Raw genomic sequence first — 15482 nt, forward strand, 5'->3', positions numbered from 1 at the left:
GTCCCTTACCCTCACAGTGCCTTGAGAACTGAGCTGTTTCCGAGGTTTCTCAGGCTCTGCTAGCCGCCCATCAGGGTAAGCATGGCGATAAAGACATTTGCTTCCAAATGGGCAGGTCCCCTTGCCTTGCTCAAAGTATTTACAGGCTTTTTTCCTGAAAAGCAGAAAGAAAAAGTCAAGAGGCTGGTGGGAAAACGAGGGGTCCAGATGGGGCCACTGCCTTCCTCCATCCTTACCCTTATGCCAGAGGTAGGTCAGCCTCACATTCTAGGTGGGGCAGCTGAGGCTGGGAGAGGTTGAGTGATTTGTCTCAGGTCACACACAGCTGGGATTCTGATTTCCAAGCAGAATAGGAAGTATCCCCACTTACCTGCAGCCTTGCAAAGGATATTAACCTGCCTGGGGACTCGCTGTGTGGAGACTGCAGTGCTCCACAGGCCCTCCGGCAGCTCCAGAGCACCTCCTGGGTCACCACAGAGCTAAGCCAGGCCTGGTCACTCTTCTGGGCACTAAGGTCTGAAGCTGGGCCACTTGTCTCTGCTCAAAGTTCCCTAGGTACCCCACCAAGCCAAGTCTCCCCTTCCTCCTGGCCGCAGTGCTGTCAAGGTGACTACAGGGAAAGCAGAGTGTTTAGCAACTGCCTAAAGCCATAGGTCTCCTTCCAGTTTTCCTGTCTCCAACCTTGGCACCAGGGAGGGCTTCTTCACACCTTATGTGCTTTGGACCCCTTCTCTGAACAGTGTTTTTCAATGCATAAAACGCATGGGTCTACAGCATACAGTTACCAAACAGTTCAAAATGTTTTCCCTCTCTCTTAATTCTACCATTCTCCCCCACAGACCTCTATGCTAAGAACCCTGCCCAAGGAAACTCAATCAAATGAATTCCCATTTTGCTCAAATGAACTCTGGTTTATCCAATCATAAAGGACCCCAAACTGAAGTAAAAAAAAAAAAAAAAAAAGATACCTAAGAATCCAGAGGGCCATCTCGGAGTACAGAGGAAGGGGAAGGTCACAGAAATAAAGCCAAACAACAGAAAGGGCACGCTGCTGTCAGGGGCAGCTGGGGTGTGTGACAGCGGAAGACAAGAACAGGGAAAGGAGGCTCCTGAATCCAGTGGTTTTCTGTCTTGTCAGATGGGATGGCCACAGCCCAGTGGTGAAGTTCTCTGAGGACGGCTTCATAGCAGCATAAAGAAAAGCTCTCTGGCTGGGTGCGGTGGCTCACACCTGTAATTCCAGCATTTTGGGAGGCCGAGGTGGGTGGATCACTTGAGGTCAGTTTGAGACCAGCCTGGCCAACACAGCGAAACCCCATCTCTACTAAAAATCCAAAAATGAGCTGGGTGTGGTGGCAGGCACCTGTAATCCCAGCTGCTTGGGAGGCTGAGGCAGGAGAATTGCTTGAACCCGGGAGGTGGAGGCTGCAGTGAGCCAAGATCGTGCCACTACACTCCAGCCTGGGAGACAGAGTGAGACTCCGTCTCGGTGGGGGTGGTGGGTTGGGGGGGGGCTGCGGAGGGGAGAAAAAGCTCCCTTGCCAGCTGATCTGATTTGAGCACAGGTGGCTGCAGAGCAGGTGTGTGGACCACACATCCTCCAGGCCCCTGCCTGCCTGGAGTTCTGAGCAGACTTCAAATGACCGTGAGCAGTTTGCTCTCACCAGAGCCTGCTGGACAACTCCAGAGCATCCTAGCACATTGGCTATGAACTCGATCAGGTCAAACACATTATGTGCTGGTCCCCCGCTCTCACAAGATTATTCTTTTTCCTCCCCCAGGCTTATCTGGTCACCAAGGCCAAAAGCCTTGACTCACTCTGTGTCCTCAGCTCTCACACGCAACTGTGTTCATTCCGTTTACAAATCACTTCCCAATCTCCCCTTCCTTTGGGTTCCCACACTGTGGAAGCCTCTGGGGCCTGCCTGCCAGGGCCACTTCCTCACTGGCCTCCCTCCCACTCCCACCAGTTTCCACCTTCAGAGTACCACGGAGGAGCTTCCCAACCTTTTTTTTTTTCTTTAAAGAGATGAGGTCTCCCTAGGTCTCCCCTGGCTGGTCTCAAACCCATGGACTTAAGCAATCTGCCCTCCTCAGCCTCCCAAAGTGCTGGGATTACAGGCGTGAGCCACTGCGCCTGGCCCCAACCTGTTCTTAAAGACCATGGCCACACTGGGATTCAAGTGTCCCTTAGATTCCAGTCTGTCTGTAGGTCCCACCACATCCTTCTACACACCTGTTTCAATGCCAGGAGCCATTCCCAGTGTCCCCCAGACACAAAACCTACACCCTTCTGTGCCCATGTCCTTCCATCACTTCCCCCCTATAGACAGGTGCTTCCTGCTTCATGGTTCAGGCTCCCATGCTGCTTCCCCTGGCAGCCCCTGGTGGATCCAAGTGCTTTCTCTGTTGTGATAGATGGTCCCTCATGAAGAATTGGTCACCAGCAAACCTGTATCATAATTGCCCTTTTGCAGTTTCCCATGAAGTTGTCTTACTTGGCCGGGCACAGTGGCTCACACCTATAATCCTAGCACTTTGGGAAGCTGAGATGGGTGGATCATCTGAGGCCAGGAGTTCAAGACCAGCCTGGCCAACATGGCGAAACCCCATCCCTACTAAAAAAAATACAAAAATTAGCTGGGTGTCGTGGTGCACACCTGTAATCCCAGCTACTCGGGAGGCTGAGGCAGAAGAATCACTTGAACCCTGGAGGCGGAGGTTGCAGTGAGCTGAAATCACGCCATTGCCAGCCTGGGTGACGGAGCAAGACTCGAAAGAAAAAAGAAATTGTCTTACTAATCTCTACATCCCCCGGTGGTGCTTAGCTGGAAGGTACCTGACCCATAGTGAGTACTCAGTAAATGTTTGTGGATTGCAAAAAACACAGTCATTAAAGGAAAGCAAAGCAAGGAAAGATCCAAATAGCAATAACAATTTCCAGACTGCTTTTCAGCAGAGCCCCTTTCTACAGGCCGGGGCCCTTTTCTACAGGCTGGGACTCCTCTGCTTGCCACGCCTGCCCTCTTGTGGACACACAGGAAGACTATATGAGGAAAAAATGGTTAAAAAAAAAAAAAATCAAGCTTTAGTAAACTGATAATGCAACATAAAGGAAGCATTAAAAAAGGTAATGCATAGTTTCACTTTTAGTATGACAAGTAAACTTCTACCATACCCAATCCTCCTGCAGATAAGTCTTAACACAAATATTTCAAGAAGACCTGAAGGCACCGGAGAATGAACAAACGCAGTTAGATTCTTTGGAGGAATAAACACAAAGAAGAATAGCAATGGCAAAGGCTAAGTTACCTTTTTTAAAAAAGGTAGCTTTTGTGGCTCACATCTGTAATCCCAGCACTTTGGGAGGCCGAGGCAGGTGGATTGCCTGAGCTCAGGAGTTCGAGACCAGCCTGGGCAACGCAGTGAAACCCCGTCTCTACTAAAATACAAAAATTAGCCAGGCGTGGCGGCATGCGCCTGTAGTCCCACCTTCTTGGGAGGCTGAGGCAGAAGTGCTTGAACCCGGAAGGCGGAGGTGGCAGTGAGCTGAGATTGTGCCACTGCACTCCAGCCTGGGCTACAGAGCAAGACCCCATCTCCAAAAAAAAAAAAAAGAGAAGTAGCTCTTATCCTGGAGCAGGCCAAAATCATAACCACATGGGGTGGCTAAAACTCCAAGGGGAAATCCAATCTTTCTGGCCTGAAGAACTAAAAGACAAGAGTTCAAGGAAATCACAGCCATTGGAAAGTGAGGAAGCAATCCCACAAAGTAAGGTGCCTGTGAAAAAGTGCTCAAAGGCTGTGTATAAACTCTGCCCAAATCTGACTAACTCCCGAACCACACAGGAATGCGACAAAGTCAGCTACGAATGCAAAACCAGAACTGAGATCTGAACTGCTACCTGGGTTTGAGTTCAAACAATTTACCTGCCTGTTAAAAACAGCAACACTTGGCTGGGCGCAGTGGCTCATATCTGTAATCCTAGCACTTTGGGAGGCTGAGGTGGGCGGATCACCTGAGGTCAGGAGGTCGAGACCAGCCAGGCTAACATGGTGAAACCCCGTTTCTACTAAAAATACAAAAAAATTAGCCAGGTGCAGTGGTGCATGCCTGTAATCCCTGCTACTTGGGAGGCTGAGGCAGGAGAATCGCTTGAACCCGGGAGGCAGAGGTTGCAGTGAGCCGAGATTGTGCCACTGCACTCCAGCTTGGGCAACAAGGGTGAAACTCCGTCTCAAAAAAAAGAGTCAACACTTTACAGATAAACTGTAACAGAATCCTAAGTCTCTCTACAATGTAATATTTACAATGTCAAGGATAAAATCTAAAATTACTAGATATATGAAGAATCGGGAAAATGTGATCCATTCTTAAAAGACAACAGAGGTCAACTTCAAGATGACAAGGATTTCAAAGTAGCTACTACAACTATGTTCAAGGAGATGAAAAGAAAAAAAGATTGAAAAAGAATGAACATCCCCAGAGATCTATGAACAATATAAAAAAATCTGTCATAAATGGAAGTAGAGTCCCAGCAGGAAAAGAAAAAACAAGACAGAAAAAAAGTTAATGAAACAACAGCTAAAATTTCGCTAATCTTGGGGACTGACATAAACGTAGAGAAAAACCACTCCACTCCTAGGCAAAATGTCAACATGCTGACAACCAGGATAAAGAGGAAAACTTGAGGCCGGGCACGGTGGCTCATGGCTGTAATCCCAGCACTTTGGGAGGCCGAGGCAGGAGGATCACCTGAGCCTAGGAGTTCAAGACCAGCCTGGGCTACATGGCGAAACCTTGTCTCTACCAAAAAAAATTAGCCAATTTGCCGGGCATGGTGGCGCACACTACTGGTGGCCCCAGTTACTCAAGAGGCTCCTGCTTGAGCCCAGGAGGCTGAGGCTGCAGTGAGCTGAGATTGCACCACTGCACTCCAGCAACAGAGTGAGACCCTATCTCACCGAAAAAAAAAAAAAAAAAAAAAAACACCAAAACTAAACAGGTCCACATCACCAGGTCCTTGCTCATTGCTGCATCCCAGAGCCCAGCATGGTGCCCAAGAGAAGCAAGAGAGGAAGAGGCCCCTAAGACCACACTCCTGGGAGGGAGAACGAGGACACAGGCTGACAGCAGAGCCAGACAGGCAGCAGGGGCACGTCGAAACTCAAAGCACTTACCCCATCCCCTGTTTGAAAGCTTCAATCAACTCGTTCTTTTTATTCTGATCTTCCACCCAATACACACTTGGAATTACAAACTCTGATATCACACGGCATTCTGGACAAGACCTGAAATAAGAATTAGATTACTAAGGGAGAAGTCATGTTACGAAGCCTGGGCACACTCTCTGCTAAACCTCTTGCTCAACTGCCTGACCACTACAGGCATTTCCTTCACCAGAAATTCCAAAAGATGAAAGCACAATCATCCAAGAACCTTATTTACTATTAAAAAAATAGGGTTTCCCAATGAGAACACATGGACATATGTGGGGGAACATCACACACCGGGGCCTGTCGGTGCAGGGGCAAGGGGAGGGAGAACATCAGCACAAATAGCTAACGCATGAGTGGCTGAAAACCTAGGTGATGGGTTGAGAGGTGCAGAAAACCACCTTGGCACATGGATACCCATGTAACAAAGCTACACATTCTGCACATGTATCCCAGAACTTAAAGCAAAAAAAATACATATATACGTATATATATAGGGTTTCCTCAACAAAAAAGACAGATGAAATAAGAACCCTCATACACTGCTGGTGAGAATGTAAAATGGTGCAGCCACTTTGAACAGAGTCTGGCAGATTCTCCAACAGTTTAATGTAGAGTTATTATACCATAAAACCTAGCAATCCCATGCCTAGGTGTATACCCAAGAGAAATGAAAACACATGTCCACCCAAAACTGTGTTCACAGATGTTGACAGCAGCATTATTCATAATAGTTGCAAAGTTAAAACAGCCTAAATGTCCACTAGCTGAGGAATGGATAAGGGAAATGTGCTGCGTCCATACAATGGAACGTATTCCGCCAGGAGAAGGGGGGTTCTGGCACATGCTACAGTTGGGATGAACTCTGACAACACTATGCTCAGTGAAAGAGGCCAGGCACAAAAGGCCACATATTCTATGATTCCATTTATAAGAAGTGTCCAGAATAGGCAACTCTGTAGAGACAGAAAGCAGATGAGTGGTGAACTAAATTGTGGGCTTTTATCTCAATAAAGCAGTTGTTTTACCACACAATTTTAGGCAAGTCACTTGACCCCCGCACCCCAGGCCTGTTTCCTAATCTGTAACTGAGGAGGGTCTTTGAGGGAATGAGATGAGCGGACAGATGTGAAGAGTTCTGAACAGTAGAATGCGTGCAGTAACCTCTCCACATGCCAGCTTTTCCCCTGTCCTGCTGGAGAATTTGAGACTCCTATGTTGGCCACATTGAGCACATCCCATGTGCCAGGCATCATGCAGAATGTTTTACATGCATTATTCCACTTCATCCTCAAATAACCCTATTTTCGTTTTTGGTGGGGGAAAAAACGAAGCTCGAAATAATTAACAGGCAACTGGGCTACAGGCAGGTAGTACTGGATTTCAAACACAAGGCTAGGAGATGAAAACAGGCCAGTGCCATTTAACACCTTTTTACACAGATCATCTTTGCTGAGTTCCTCCCCAACACCCAGAAAGCTTGGTAGGAATTGTTGCCCATCTTTTATAGGAACAGGTACTTAGGCTCAGGAAGAGTAAATGACTTGCTGAAGTTCATGCAGCCAGGGACGAGAACTCACCAGTTACTCTGGAGGGTAACGGAGGGCTTAAAAGTGGATGGAATGAAGTCTCAAATCAAACATTCTCCTAGCTCCTACAGCTAAGACCCCTGGCTGTACTTACTTAATGATTGGGTTTTCAAACTGTTTGGCACACCGCCACTGCCGGATGCAGGACAAGCAGTACGTGTGATTGCAATTGGAGAGAATCCCAAATCTCCTCTCAGAAGCAGAGGCCTTCTCCAGGATCACTTCCATGCAGATACTGCACACTTTGTCCTGGCTTGCCTGGAAGGCAAAGGCCTTTTCCATCTCGTGTTCGAATGTCAACATGCAGATCTGAAGCACAGACAGGAAGGAAGGCTTTGGTTGTGGGCCACTGACGAGTGGCAGGAGCCCTAGGAGTAGCTGCAGCCACACTGCCACAGCTGAGATCAGGAAGGAACACTGACAGCAACTGCTGTGGGCAAAGGCCCAGCCTCCCCCAAGTCAGGACACTGACATCTCCCTCAGACCACACAAAGGACTTCAAACCACCACTGGTCCAGCCCCTTGCTTTCCTAGGAGGTGACATGGTCACCACCCATTTAGGGCTGAGAACACGGAGATCCAAAAAGGTTAAACTGCAATGGAGTCAGAGTCCATAAGGACTGTTGCCCTAGTCCCCCAGCTCCTCTGGGCACTGTTTCTCCTGACTCTGAGCCATGTCTACATCAGAGATGCTGACTCGTCCTTACCACGAGCCTTGAGGCTGGCAGCCTAGTCATATGTAAGAAGCACCACTTCTCCCCCAAGAAAACAATTCAATGAATTCATTCATTCACTAGGCATGCCCTGAATTCCTTCTATGTGCTGGCATTTGAGCAAGAGTGAGAAGACCTAGGCCCAGCCCTTGTGAGCTCAGTGTGTCCAGATCTGAGACAAGCCAACACTCACTGCAGAGACCTCACACACTTGCATAAAGAAGACAGCTCTAACCCTCTGCTTCCCTGGAAGACAATGGAGAGTGTCTCCTTGTCCACTGCCACACGGAGTCAGTACTAACTTACCCCTTGACTATCTAGGAATATGCTGTCCATTTAAACATGTCTTAGGCCAGGTGCAGTGGCTCACACCTGTAATCCCATTACTCTGGGAGGCCATGGTAAGAGAACTGCTTGATCTCAGTTCAAGACCAGCCTGAGCAACATAGCAAGACCTCACCTCTGTGAAAAATAAAATAATTTTTTTTTTTTTCGAGATGGAGTCTCGCTCTGTCGTCCAGGCTAGAGTACGGTGGCGCAATCTCGGCTCACTGCAAGCTCCGTCTGCCAGGTTCACACCATTATCCTGCCTCAGCCTCCCAAGTAGCTGGGACTACAGGCGCCTGCCACCACGCCCAGTTAATTTTTTGTATTTTTAGTAGAGACAGGGTTTCACCGTGTTAGCCAGGATGGTCTCAATCTCCTGACCTCGTGATCCGCCCGCCTCGGCCTCCCAAAGTGCTGGGATTACAGGCGTGAGCCACCATGCCCAGCCAAAATAAAATAAAATTTTAAAAGTTAGCCAAGCCACCACACCTGGCATTTTTAAATTTTTTTATTATTATTTTTTTTTGAGACAGGGTCTTACTCTATTGCCCAGGCTGGAGTGCAGTGGCACAATCTTGGCTCACTGCAACCTCTACTTCCCAGGCTCGGGTGATCCTCCCACCTCAGCCCTGCCGAGTAGCTGGGACTACAGGTGTGCACCACCACACCTAGCTAATGTTTGTATTTTTTTTTTGTAGAGACGGGGATCTCACCATGTTGCCCAGGCTGGTCTCAAACTCCTGGGCTCAAGCGATCTGCCTGCCCTGGCCTGCCAAACTGCTGGGATTACAGGTGTGAGTCACCATGCCTGGCCCTCCCCTGCCTCTTATCCAGTTTCGTACCTTCTGCATCATGCATAGGGCCTAGCATAAGGCAAAGCCTCCCAAAACACTGCAGACATTAATGACTTTAAAAGGCCCTTCCAATAAGTGGCTCCTCAGATTCTACGATTTGTGCTCAAATCTTCCAAAACTTCACCTAGCTGGATCCCAACTATGAGGAAGTGTGAACCCAGGGAGGGAGGATGCTGTATCTGTGTGTGATAGAGACATACACACAGATGACATACCATGGTCTCGAGCTAGATCTGTTCTTTGAACTTAGCATGATTTTATGTTTCAGATACCACTTCTTTTTCTCTTTATTCTGAGTAATCAAAAATTGGCAAAATAGGCCGGGCATGGTGGCTCATGCCTGTAATCCCAGCACTTTGGGAGGCCAAGGCAGGTGGACCACTTGAGGTCAGGAGTTCAAGACCAGCCTGGCCAACGTGGTGAAACCCCATCTTTCCTAAAAATACAAAAAGTAGCCGGGTGTGGTGGTGGGCGCCTGTAATCCCAGCTACTCGGCGGGGCTGAGGCAGGAGGATCACCTGACACAGGGAAGCAGAGGTTGCAGTGAGCCGAGATTGCACCACTGTACTCCAGCCTGGGTGAGAGGGAGACTCCGTTAAAAAAAAAAAAAAAAAAAATTGGCAAAATAACTGCAGAAAAAAGAACCTGAAAATAGGATGTAAATATACCAGATACATAATATGGGTATTACTGGCAGGGGGATGCCTGTGGAAATACCAACAATTCTGTCACTTAGTACATTTCAGATCTCTTGAGTGTGTATGGATGGCCTTCCGTGTCCTGTTCAGTACATTTCAGATTTCTTAACATGAGTTCATGCAAAGATTTGTGACTTTACCTTTTCGTGAGCCTTCCTCTGCTCTGGGTCCAATGGGTGCAAGACTTGCAGCCTACAGATTTCACACACCTCCCCGTGCAGGTAGACACAGGCATCCCCAAACCGGCACTCCCCAGCAGCCGCGTAGGGGCACAGCTGCTGCTCGCTGCTGTAGGAGCTGCTGGCCTCCACATCATCAAGGCCACTCCTGATGGCATCCAGGTAGGAATGTGGCTTCATCTCGGGGCTGGGCTGGGGGTCGCTGCAGCTGCCTGGATTACTTGCCATGCTCGGCTGGGTCTTCCCTTCAGCCATGCCAGAGAGATCTGAATACAACACACAGCACACACGCACATGAAAATGGCACAATTTTTCTGGTATGCCGTTAGCCAAAGCCTAACATATTAAGCTACTCTGACCTAATAATTCCACTCTTGAGAACATATGGCAAAAAAAACAGACCGAAGGGGAAAAATAAAAGGAATAGTATAAAATGTTCATAGTGACATTACTTATAATTACTTAAAAAAACAAAAAACAAAAATGGCAAGACAGGGAAATAGCAAAACAATAGGATACACTTATACAAAAGAACACTAAAGCTGTTTAAAATGGCAAATATGGAAATGTTAACATATGGACCAGTTAACACTAAAACAAACAAAAAAACAGTGAGATCACTAGAACACAGTGTTTCCTTCATACCAGCAAAGGTAAAATCATTTTAAGTGAACTAGAATAGATGTCTAGAGCAAATCTGTGGGTCCTGAGGCCAGTGTAAACTGCCCCATGGTGACCCCTTCTCACGCCAGGAGCTGCTGCCTTCCCACTGCACACCTCCGAGCTTGTTTAGAGGTCAAGTATTCTCACAAGATTACTCATTTGCTGAGGACGGAATCTGCCTACCTCATGATACCCAATTCCAAGAACTAGAAATCTCTTCACCTGGTGAGGACCAGCCAATAAAAACAACTTTTATTGCCGGGTGCAGTGGCTCTTGCCTGTAATCCCAGCACTTCGGGAGGCCGAGGCGGGTGGATCATGAGATCAGGAGTTTGAGACCAGCCTGGCCAACATAGTGAAACACCGTCTCTACTAAAAATACAAAAATTAGCCAGGCATGGTGGTGGGCACCTGTAATCCCAGCTACTCAGAAGGCTGAGGCAGGAGAATCCCTTGAACCCGAAAGGCAGAGATCATGCCACTATACTGCAGCCTAGGCGACAGAGTGAGTCTCCATCTCAAAAACAAAACAAAACAAACAAACAAAAACAAAAAAACACAAAAAACAAAAAAACTTTCACAATTTGTAGCTTTCGTCCTCATCAAACCCTGTTTTAAGGCACAGACCATGTCCCAAACCCTAGTGTGCTATTCTGTTCCCAAAGGTGCAATCTAAACTGTCAAACACTGTCAGCATAAAAACTAATACCATTCACTGGCCTAAAAGTCAAACAGTGAAACATGCTCTTTAGCAAAATATTTAGTTTTCTTTTTTTTTGAGAGGGAGTCTCACTCTTGTCATCCAGGCTGGAGTGCAGTGGTGTGATCTCAGCTCACTACAATCTCTGCCTCCCGGGTTCTAGAAATTCTCCTGCCTCAGCCTCCCAAGTAGCTGGGATTACAGACATCTGCCACTATGCCCGGCTAATTTTTGTATTTTTAGTAGAGACAGGGTTTCTACTAAACCATGTTGGCCAGGCTGGTCTTGAACTCCTGACCTCAGGTGATCCGCCCGCCTCGGTCTCCAAAAGTCATGAGGTTATAGGTGTGAGCCACTGCACCCAGACAAAATATTTAGGTTTGAAATGAAGAGCTTGATGCTTCTCACCAGCTGGACAACCACCATATGAAGATGGAAGTTACATGTTGACAAAAAGATTGCATTTTTATGTTTTGCCAGGCCAGTCTTGGAGCTCAACCCAGCCTTGGGCACAAGGGCGAATGTATCATTTGAATGATCTGCAGCCACATGGAGCCTCTTCAGAACAGTTCTGAAGTCTCTCCACGCAGACTATCTGGAGGTGTATTAGGTTAGGAATCCTCTTGACAAAAGGAGGCCAGAAAGGAGCACCAAGCATAAACAAGAGTGCTATGCAAAAAGACGCAACAAAAGGCTTCCGCTTACTCACTTCGGTCTCTAAGAACCAATGTTCTCTTTTCACGCTTTCCGGGTTCATGTGAGTTAGTTTTCACAATGGATGCAGTGACCTCAGAAGGAGGGTGAGGATTGTGGAAAGCTGGGGAGGGCACACTGTGGGCCATGGTGCCCACAGCACCTCCAGCTGCAGCAGAGGGCCTCGTGTGGTCATATCTAAACAAAACACACAGCAGACGCATTACAGACATGCCACCCACACACATCTCCCACACTCCCCAGATGCCAATGGCCCTCCTTCTGCTGCACTTGTTGAGGTGAAGAAGGCGGCCATCTTTTCCAATATTTAAACTCTAACAGGATTATCGATTATTAACAGATGCTTGGCAATTCAGTGTGAGGGGGACATTTGCTATCTATCACCTATGCTTAAGTGTCTCTGTGGGACTTGAGTGGGACAGACACACAGCTCCAGACCACACAGAGAACCTGAAAGTTCCAAATAGATGTTGAGCTGAAATCTCCTGATGCCTGACTGACCCAGTATTCTTTGGAGCAGGAGTCCCCAAAATGCTGACAAGGGCCAATGATCTCTCCCTGACTCTCTTGGCACTCATTGACAGGGGAAGACCAAGGTGGGCCTACTTCCATCATCTCCCACTGCACTGCACAGAAAAAGGAGGGAAGGAAGCTTTGCAGCCTAGGAAAAAAAAGATCAGCTCTTCACTACAAAAGCATGAACAAATTTCCGGAATTGTGTACAATTTTATAACTATATATTCATAAGAATAAGGCTGAAAAGTAGTTTTAAAAAATGAAAATTAGGCCGGGCATGGTGGCTCATGCCTGTAATCCCAGCACTTTGGGAAGCTGAGGCGGGCAGATCACAAGGTCAGGAGTCAGAGACCAGCCTGACCAACATGGTGAAACCCCGTCTCTACTAAAAATACAAAAAAAAAAAAAAAAAAATTCAGCCAGGCGTAGTGGCGGGTGCCTGTAATCTCAGCTACTCAGGAGGCTGAGGCAGGAGAATTGCTTGAACCCTGGAGGCGGAGGTTGCAGAGAGCCAAGATCTCACCACTGCCCTCCAGCCTGGGCAACAGTGCAAGACTCTATCTCAAAAAAAAAAAGAAGAAAGAAAAGAAAATTAGTTTTAGGGTACTGAAACTGAGGTTTTAAATTTATTTGCCATACTTTTTGTAATGTTGTCACATTACTTTTACATTAAAATTTCCCCCTTATCAAGACCCATTCTCCAAATGAAATCAGTGTCACAGCTGGAGCCTGTTGCAGAGTCCTTGCCTGCACCGAGTTCCATAGGCACAGTAGCCCTTCTGGTAGTACTTGCAGATGGTGGACGGCTTGCTGTTTGCCAAGTCATGTGAGAATAGGCACTGACTTCCTTCCCGACACACACCATGCATAAAATACCTGCAGAGACAAGCACAGGCATACAACTTTTAGAAGCACATTTTGCTTTATAAAATCAGCTTATTCTTGAACCTAGCATACAAATACTTACCAAGCATACAGAGCATGTATAAAGGCTCTATTAGGCCCTGGAGAGAGATCTATATATTTCCTTGATTCTACAACAGTGATTTCAGAGGCACTACAACTGATTCAATGACAGCTTTTCTTAAAGAAAAACAAATGATCCCATACATTTCTTTTTTTTTCCCTTAGTATTTATTGATCATTCTTGGGTGTTTCTTGGAGAGGGGGATGTGGCAGGGTCATAGGATAATAGTGGAGAGAAGGTCAGCAGATAAACACCTGAACAAAGGTCTCTGGCTTTTCTAGGCAGAGGTCCCTGCAGCCTTCGGCAGTGTTTGTGTCCCTGGGTACTAGAGATTAGGGAGTGGTGATGACTCTTAATGAGCATGCTGCCTTCAGGCATCTGTTTAACAAAGCACATCTTGCACAGCCCTTAATCCATTTAACCCTGAGTTGACACAGCACATGTTTCAGAGAGCACGGGGTTAGGGGTAAGGTTATAGATTAACAGCATCCCAAGGCAGAAGAATTTTTCTTAGTACAGAACAAAATGGAGTCTCCTATGTCTACTTCTTTCTATACAGACACAGTAACAATCTGATCTCTCTTTCTTTTCCCCACATTTCCCCCTTTTCTTTTTGACAAAACCGCCATCGTCATCATGGCCCGTTCTCGATGGTCGCTGTCTCTTTGGAGCTGTTGGGTACACCTGCAGAAAGGTTGACACTTCACACTTGGAAGATTGCACAGCGGCCAGGCAGAGGCGCTCTGCACTTCCCAGACGATGAGCGGCCAGACAGAGACACTCCTCACTTCCTAGACCGGGTGGCGGCCAGGCAGAGGCTGTAATCTTAGCACTTTGGGAGGCCAAGGCAGGCGGCTGGGAGGTGGAGGGTGTAGCGAGCCGAGATCACGCCACTGCATTCCAGCCTGTGGCTGCATATTAGAATCAGCTAGCAGGCTTTCAGACCGCATTTCCAAGGCTTCCTCCCTCAGCCTTAGAGACACACTGCTAACACCATACTTTGGAAGTTACTGTGTCCGGAATTAGTGGGTTCTTGGTCTCACTGACTTCAAGAATGAAGCCACGGACCCTCGCGCTGAGTGTTACAGTTCTTAAAGGCGGCGTGTCCGAAGTTTGTTCCTTCTGATGGTCGGATGTGTTCAGAGTTTCTTCCTTCTGGTGGGGTTCATGGTCTCACTGGCTCAGGAGTGAAGCTGCGGACCTTCATGGTGTTACAGCTCTTAAAGCGGCGCGTCTGGAGTTGTTCGTTCCTCCCGGTGGGTTCGTGGTCTCGCTGGCTTCAGGAGTGAAGCTGCAGACCTTTGCGATGAGCGTTACAGCTCATAAAGGCAGTGTGGACTCAAAGAGTGAGCAGTAGCAAGATTTATTGCAAAGAGTAAAAGAACAAAGCTGCCACAGTGTGGAAGGGGACCCGAGCAGGTTGCCCGATCCCATACATTTCTATGTGAAGATATATCTTCCTGATTTGAGATATGTTCAATGTGAGCCACATAATTGAGAAAATACTCTGTGAAAAACTGTTCTCTCTGTTCTCAAGGAGCTTAAAGGGCATGACTAATGAAACCAAAAGATCTGGGCTCAAGACCCAGCTCTGCCACTTAAGAACATGTTACAAAACCAACTTCCCTGGGCCTTGCTACCTTTCCCTATAAAATGAAGATTATAGTACCCACTTAACTGGTCATAGTGAGGATCAAATACCATAGTGTGGTATCAAAAGATATACACAGATGCTCCTTGACTAATGATGGAGTTACATCCCAATGAAGCCATTGTTTTTTGTTTTTTGTTCTGAGACAGAGTCTCTGTCACTCAGGCTGGAGTGCAATGGCACAGTCTCAGCTCACTGCAACCTCTGCCTTGTGGGTTCAAGTGATTCTCCTAGCTCAGCCTAGGCTACCTTACTTATGCTCAGAACACTTACATTAGCCTACAGTTGGGCCAAATCATCTAACACAAAATCTATTTTATAATAAAGTGTAGAATAATCTCATGCAATTTATTGAACAGTGTACTGAAAGTGAGAAACAGAAAGGTTGTATGGGTACTTGAAGTATAGTTTTTAATGAAAGCTGTTTCTGATACATTGTTTCAGATGTATCAGAATATCAGATGTATCACATGTTCTGTATCAGAATATTCCACTGAGATATCAGATCCTGGCCTTGAAGGAGTAAGTGGTACAGGAATACCTGGGAGGCATTCTAACTCTGTCCAGACAGGGTAGAGAGACCTGAGTGAATACTCAAACAGTAGAGACCCTAGATGAACATGCCTTGATATTAAAGATAAACTAGGCTGGGCATGGTGGCTCACCCCTGTAATCCTAGTACTTTGGGAGGCCG

The 15482-nt window shown here is 47.1% G+C and overlaps 1 protein-coding gene across 2 annotated transcripts in view; it reads right to left on the reverse strand.

Moving 5' to 3' along the window:
- The window catches only part of MKRN2 (makorin ring finger protein 2), a 29867-nt gene that overhangs the window by 1735 nt on the left and 12650 nt on the right, over positions 1-15482 (reverse strand). Inside the window, exons 2-7 of one of the 2 annotated variants that reach the window (XM_055259429.2) lie at positions 12918-13046; positions 11650-11831; positions 9539-9843; positions 6901-7115; positions 5182-5292; positions 10-154 (exon numbers count right to left, since the gene is read on the reverse strand). In XM_055259429.2, coding sequence (XP_055115404.1) covers positions 10-154; positions 5182-5292; positions 6901-7115; positions 9539-9843; positions 11650-11831; positions 12918-13046 — 1087 coding nt within the window. The remainder of the gene's footprint in view (positions 1-9; positions 155-5181; positions 5293-6900; positions 7116-9538; positions 9844-11649; positions 11832-12917; positions 13047-15482) is intronic. The other variant, XM_063630344.1, reaches the window with a different exon arrangement.

This window comes from Symphalangus syndactylus, chromosome 21 (genome assembly GCF_028878055.3).
Source record: "Symphalangus syndactylus isolate Jambi chromosome 21, NHGRI_mSymSyn1-v2.1_pri, whole genome shotgun sequence".
NCBI classification, from domain to species: Eukaryota; Metazoa; Chordata; class Mammalia; order Primates; family Hylobatidae; genus Symphalangus; species Symphalangus syndactylus.